Source organism: Phodopus roborovskii, unplaced genomic scaffold, assembly GCF_943737965.1.
Source record: "Phodopus roborovskii unplaced genomic scaffold, PHOROB, whole genome shotgun sequence".
Classification (NCBI taxonomy): Eukaryota; Metazoa; Chordata; class Mammalia; order Rodentia; family Cricetidae; genus Phodopus; species Phodopus roborovskii.
Window position 1 is genome coordinate 8820001 of NW_026126407.1, and position 7488 is coordinate 8827488.

Here is a 7488-nt window from a genome sequence, read left to right on the forward strand (position 1 = left end):
TAACTAGGAAGGAGGGCAACCATTAATTGGCACGTCCAACAATGAATCCTTGTGCTTTCTAAGCCAGCCCCACTTCGGGGCTCTGGACACAAGAGATACTTAATAACATTTTAATGGACAAAATTGTCCATGAGTGGAGATCAGTCAATGTCATTCATGGTGCCTACAATACAGGAAAAAGAAACTATTCTGGTCCAGGGTGGTGGCGGTTCTTTATGAGTTTGAAGCCAACCTGGTCTATTTAGTTCCAGGACAGTTAGGGCTATGTAGAAGGGCCCTGTTTCAGAAAAAAACAAAACAAAAACAAAAAACAAAAAAAAAAAAAAAAAAAAAAAAAACCAGCCTGTTTGGTGGAGTACACTGTTACTTTTATTTAAAACAAAATATATTTCCTAGAAGATCGGCTTAGGGAGAACACATGATGCTCAAGTTTCCCCTGAGCTGTCACGTGTCTCCTCTTTGCCACTACACCGCAGCAAACAGAAAACAAGCAGACCATGCATTCACCAGTGCTTGGGAGATCACAGATGCCCTGTGAGAACCCAATGAGAACATCATAAGCCTCCGCAGCAAACAGAAAACAAGCAGACCATGCATTCACCAGTGCTTGGGAGATCACAGATGCCCTGTGAGAACCCAATGAGAACATCATAAGCCTCTCCCTTCCCACAAGTGCAGTGTATGTACTATGCCACTCAGGACACGAAATCCCAAAATATGATGGCAGGAGACCAGAAGTGACCCTCCAAAACATATTTCTGTAGTTCTGAGGAACTACAGACACAATGAACATGGTAGCTATGAAAAGTCCTTTTGCTAAAAGTAAAAACAACTTTACATCTAGAAAGGAAATCCTCCTGAGACAAGTAGCCTCTGGAAGAGGCGAATTTTACTACCTGGACAGCATTGGCCGTATCTCCACATCCTTCCCCCACCCTCTCAGGACCTCAGGCCCCAGCAGCCCCAGGTCCCTGCTCTTTTTCTGCCACACAGGGTATGACTACATAAGTCACCATCTGCTCTCGTGTCTGGCCTTGTTTTCATCTGACCCTGTTTTCTCCTGATAATCTCCTTATGTCAATGTTACTGCCGTCCCAGCCAGGGTTCCCAGTGAGGACTCCCAAGTAGAGAAGGGAATGATGGTGCTCCCTATGAGTTCAGAGATTAGGTAAGGATGGCTTGGGATTTGGACTCAGCCTCCCTGGCTCATCTCCCACTGAGCCTTGTGTCTCAGAGAGCCAGGTTGGGAGAAATAGGAAATGAGTCAATTGAAGGGAAAAGAATTACAAAATGGGCACTACCAGTTTGTTCTGGGGTATTTGGGGAGCCTTCTTCCTTCCATTTGTATTGCCTGTAATTGGTAGAGTGGATTTGAAATCCCTGGGCCACAGAGCACCTTCCACCTTGCCCACACGCCTTTGTCATCAGTTGTCCCCATAAGTCTGGAAGGCCAACATTTGCTCAGCCAGCCGGCAGCCAGTTCAGATCCTGGGTAAAGCAACTCACTGGTCCCTGAACCCACTCAGCATACTGTGGTGTTTGTTGGCTCTGACTAAACCCCATCTTGGTAAACTAATGGGTGATTAAATCTGCCTTCCTCAGTCTGTGATCTGATCTGAGTCATCCATGACACCCCCAAACCACAAAGCCCAGCCCAACTCAGGACCAGGTTCAGAAGAGACACCCTAAAAATACCATAATAGGTCAGCTGGTCCTCTTCCTCAACCCCTCCCATCCCCATGTTTGCTCTGTTTAACCGAGGGGTCTGGCTAGATCCCTCAAGGGGTGAGAAAGGGGAAGAAAGGTGCAGAGAAAACATAATAGCTGTCTCCTAAGGCACCTGCTGTCTTCCAGGCACTGTGCTGCAGGATGAGGCTAACAATTTGCTCTTGGACTCAGTAAATTGGTTATTTGTGTCTGAGGCCCAGGTTTCTTTCTTCCTTTTCTTCTTCTTCTCCTCCTCCTTCTCCTCCTCCTTCTTTTCCTTCCCCCCTCTCTCTCCCTCTCTCTCTCTCTCACACACACACACACATTCTCCCTCTCTCTCTTGTTTGTTTGTTTTTTTGGGACAGAGTTTCTCTGTGTAGCCCTAGCTGTCCTAGAACTAACTCTCTGTAGACCTAGAGAGATTGGGCTGCATCTACCTCCCAAGTGTTGGGATTAAAGGCCTGTACCATCACCACCCTTGGTTTCTTGATTTCAAGGCCCTTACCAACAGATAGAAGCACTGAGGGGTAAAAAAAGTGGGTTTACAAAAGGCTCTGAGGAGCTGGACAGTAGCTTGCTGGACATGGCTCACTGTTATTTTAATGGCTCATTGGTCAAGGGCAGGGCCCAACTTTTGGGCAATCAACTAGGTCTTTAAAGAGCTGATAGTATAGGCAGGTACACAAGAGCTATGTGTGCATGCATGGGTGTGTGTGTGCATGCATGGGTTTGTGTGTGAATGCATGGGTGTGTGTGTGCATGCATGGGGTATGTATGCATGCATAGGTGTGTGTGTGTATGTGCATAAGTGTGTGTGTGTGTGTGTGGTGTCTGGGGTTTTATACTGCATTTTTGCTTGGGCTTCCATGTATCCTTCATACTTCCCACAGAGACTCAGAAAATAGCATGAGCCTCAAGGGCAGAAAGTCTTGAGTTCAAATCCTTGCTATGCCATGGAGTCACTGAAGGACCTTGGCATGTCCCATTGCTTTGGTTTTCACACTGAGACGTGGGCTGTGCTAGCTCAGGGCCTGTCGAGTGGAGGTTTGGTGTGTGGATGCTGGTGTTAAGAGCTCTTTGACCACAGGTACAGGGCTGTCACTTCTCTCATAACCTCACCGCCCACCCTCTTCCTCCAAACTTGTCATGCAGTCAGACATGAGAGCCCAGTTAGACTTGTGTCTGTCACCACTCTACCCGCAGAGCCACTCCCAGAACTGACTCATGGCCTGTGAGTTAAAGATCTCCTCACCCTGACGGCCATCACTGCCTCTTCTGCTGCACTGGGCATTTTTAATGTCTCCTCACCACACAGTGGTCATCACTGTTCCCAGTAAATGAGGCCCAAATTTATATAAGGAACTAGCTATAGAAGTGAGACTAGACTCTGTATCCTGATGCCTGGTCCAGAGGCCTGGGCAGGGAGAACCATGCTTATCTTCAGATCACAGCATCAGCAGAACACCTGTCTGGAAAGAGCAGCTCAGGGACTACACCCCTTCATCATTCTCACAGAGCCTCATCATCTCAACCCCAAAACTCACAGGCAGAGCCCCTCCCTCTCCTGCCTCACCTCCAGTTTATCTAAAATCAAAACAGCCTGGTCTTAGACAATTCCTGTATGCAAGGCACAGCATCATGCTAAGTACATGTAAATTTTCCAGTGTTTCCCCTGAACACCCCTCCAAGCACCTCTATCTCCACATGCCTGCCTCCTCAGCACGCATGGATTGGACCACTGCTGCAGCCTCCTACCAGCTTCTCTGCTGCTTCCTCTTACTCCCTAACTCCATCTTCTATACAAGTGTGATTGTCCCCACCACACTCAGGACCATCCGTGGCTTCCCAGTGCCCTCATGGTGAAGTCCCTCAGCCTGGCGCTCTGAGTCCTCCACACTGTTCAACTCGAGCACTGTGGAGTCTTCAGGAATCCATGTCTTCCACACACCTCATATACATCCACACACCTGTGCACACCACACACCCCATATACTCTATGTACATCTGCACACGGCACACATAACCCACTGTATACCTATCCATTACACACACCCCATAAGCCCCATGTACATACCACTCATATCCTACATATACTCATGCATATCATATATACTCCATGTATCATGCACATACTCCATACATACTATGTGCTTCAACCATCCTATGAAATTCATATATAAAAATCTATATACCTCATACATGCCACATCTTATAAACCACATAGCCTATACACATCATATAGTCTATAATAGTACACAAAGACCATAAACACCCTATATGCACTACTCACATCCCATTCACTCCCTATCCATACCACACATAATTCATACATATAAGCTAGTTTTCCAGAGGTCAGAGGTGTGAGGTTCCATCTGGCTCATCCACCTTTGCTTAGGCTATCCTTTCTTGGCCCCCCAGAGTCCTGTGCCCCTTTCCACAGATCCTCCCCGGGCTAGGAAAATCAGTGAATGTACAGCCTGCTTTTTCATACTAGGGCCCAGCAAGTCCTAATCTGGGATGGGGAAGACAACATCAGAATAAACAGCTTCCTTCTCCCATGCCTCTCTTTCTCCATCTTTTTCATGTGCCCAGGCCTTGCTGCTTCTGAAAGCCCTTCTTCCTGGCCGGCCTATTTGCTAGACCCTTCCCATCCTCCCAGGCATGTCTCAGGTACCAGGATCCCTACTCCTGAGGACCAAGATGCTTGTTCACATCTGCACACAGATGTAGGCTAGGCCTGGGAGGAACCAGGCCAGCCGCCAAGCTTCCCTAGTGGGGCCACAGGTCGCAGCCTGGATTGGTGCCCTGAGCAGAGTAGGCCCTGGATTCTGGTTCCTTATCCTTAACCCATGAGGTTTCACAGATCCACAGCAAAGTTCTCTTTACACAAGAGAAGTAAACTCGACCTCTGAAACTCAGGAGGAAGTGAGTTCCTGTGGCCACAGAATGAGTCAAGGCTGGATTGATTTTGTGGGCATCAGGGTGTACTGGGGCTGGAAGTTGGGGTTTGGACTGCTCAGATTTCAGTATGTCTGTACCTGTATTCTCTCTGAACCTTCCTTAGGCATCATGAGTGACTGGAAAAGGTCATTACCACAGTGGGTGGCTTGGAAGGGCAGAAGGGCAAAGCCCTCGAGCCAAGAACAGTTGTGAATGGCCCCACCCCAGTGAAGGCATCCAGGCACAGGACTCGAGAGCCCAGGCCTATGCTCAGTCTGCATCCTCATCCCCCTTGGTACCACCTTGCCTGCTTCTGACTCCTGAAGCCCTGAGTACTCAGCCTCAGGAAACTGCCTAGGAAACTCTTGAGGCCTGGCCTATCACCAAGTCTCAGGGCATCACAGTACAGAGCAGAGCCATCTCCTTTCTCCCAGCAAACACTGAGGCCAAGCTCTCACCCTACCCACAGCATAGCCAAACGACAGGCTACAGGGACTCAGGGACAATCTGCCCATCTTGGTTTTTGTTTTGTCTGCCTCACTATGTAACCCTAGCTGTCCTGGAACTACGTAGACCAGGCTGTCTCGGAACTCAGAGATCAGCCAGCCTCTGACTCCAGAATGGTGGGGTTAAGGCATGAGCTACCACTGCCCAGCTTCATCTTGTTCTTTGTTGCATTTCAATTTGGGAAGTACCAGAGCCTCAGGGGGTGATGAATGGCTGGCAGTGGCAGGAAGGTGCTGAGGGGATGGGATTGCTGAGGAGCTGCAGGAAACAAAGGTAGGCAGGAGTCTAAAGTGCCCCTGCTAGGGTCATCAACCCAGGCCATGGAGGGTCCTGGAGTGGTGAGGCAGGACAGAGATCTGGGCATGGTTCTGTCTCTACTGTTCCTTGGTTGCAACCCTTTCAGTCTGTCTGTAGGCCTCAGTCACATCTATGATGTAGTGGACTAGTCTAGTCTCAGCATCTCCTCTAGATAGTCCTGATGGGGCATCTAGAGCTCTGATTAAAAAAAAAAAAGTGAGACCCTCAACCTCACTCTTTAGGTAACAAAATAAAGACAAGTCTAAGATGCAAAACAACGAAAAGTTCAACCAACTTTCCTCCTTCCACGGTGACTACTCAAGGTGCTTAAAGAAAATTTGTATGTGTATGTCCACATGTGTGCAGTCAGAAGACAAGTCAATTCTCTCCTTTTACCATGTGGGACTCTGGGGGTGGAACTCAGGTCATCAGGTTTGGTAGGAAATGCCTTAACCTGCCGAGCCATCTCCCTGGTCCCTTGGATATTTTTAAAATATCAAAATTTGTTCCCAAACGTTACACTGGTGATCTGGGCAGGGTCTAGCCTGACTCCTGGGTGCTCTGGCTTAAAGTAGGTGCCCATCCTGCATCTTCCTCCTCTGACGGCGCAGCTTCTTCACACCCTTACTGATTGGCATGAACTATTTCATAGACACAGGCACCTTTATATTACTGGGCCTGATGTCCACCTTATTCTCCTGCCAAGCCTGAGCAAAAGAGATCACCAGGCAAGAACACCACAGTTAGAACCCCATCTGAGCAGTCCCCAGGGGCTCATCTGACTATACTAGCTTGTCTTTGGGACCTTACAGGTGTGCTCAGGGCACTTTATCCAAAAGGAGCTACCACAAAGGGTTAAAGACAGAAAGGAGCCCCCTGGCAGCAGAAATACCTCCCACCCACACACAACAGGAAGCAGGTTCCCTCCCCCCAACATCCAGTCTGTAGATTCTCACCCCCAGTATGCTACCAATACCTATATTCTCACCAATCCTCCCACTCCCAGCAGCTGAAAACCCTCTGTTGACTACGGGTCCTCTTCTGGCTGGCATGAGATTAGCTTCCACACTCTGGGCACTAACTGACCACAGACCTGAGGATGCAACAGGAATGGGAGGCTTGATGGAGAGGGAAAGAGGGTTGGCAAGGCCAGCAGCCGTCAACACTCAAAAGAATCCCTTCCCAGAAAGCCTACAGATACGCCTGAGCAAAGGTACTTCTCATTTCTCTGACCTCTAACCCTTAAGTCCAGACAGACAGAAGTGAGAGCATCTGAGGGCAGAAGGCGAGGCTGACTTACTGGTCGTGCAGATTAGGGTGAGGAAGAGCCCCTTCATTGCTGGAGCAGATGGAGCTGTGTGAGTCGAGTTGGGTGACACAGCAGCTCAAAAAGGCACTCAGCTTCCCCTCCTCTACCAGAGGCCAGGAGGCGGGGACAGAGGCATAATTAGACAAGGATGCATAGGCCCACAGGTACTTTCAAGTAGACATAGCCACCCTGGCTTATAGAAGGCCAGCAAGCATGTGGCTTCCCCATAGCTGTGGGCTGGGTCCTGGGAACTTAGACAATTGTCAGCTCAGCTCTGTCACTCAGTAAACACACCATTTCATGCACGAGTGAGCTAAGATGTGGCCAGTGGTAGTGCCATGGCAGACAGAGGTGCAGGAACAGCAGCAGTCCAGGTAGGTGAATTCCAGCCCATCCTGTCCAGAATGCTCCCAGCTCCAAGCCCAGTCTGGGACCCCTCCCATAGAAAGTGCACCCACAGCCAGAAACTGGGCCTTTATAAATGCTTCTGTACTCCAGGCCTGGGGCTGTGGATGGCTGAGTGAACATGAAGCCCCAATGTATTAGTTGAAGTCATTGCTTCAATCCAGCTGTCGCTCGGTTGTCTTCAAAATCTGAAGCTGATAACAGCTTCACAGGGCTTCGAGCTTCCAGCCTAACAGAAGAGATAGACTCCATGGCCTTACAGCACAGCTCTGACCCAGCCCAAGTTGTGGAGACTCTACTACCAAAAGAAGCAGTCATAGCTA

General features: G+C 49.1%; 1 protein-coding gene across 1 annotated transcript in view; it reads right to left on the reverse strand.

Moving 5' to 3' along the window:
* Itgae (integrin subunit alpha E) overlaps positions 1-6830 on the reverse strand; it is a 57573-nt gene extending 50743 nt beyond the window's left edge. Inside the window, exon 1 of the mRNA XM_051180060.1 lies at positions 6752-6830. Coding sequence (XP_051036017.1) covers positions 6752-6788 — 37 coding nt within the window. The 5' untranslated portion in view covers positions 6789-6830. The remainder of the gene's footprint in view (positions 1-6751) is intronic.
* Positions 6831-7488: the final 658 nt, after the last annotated feature.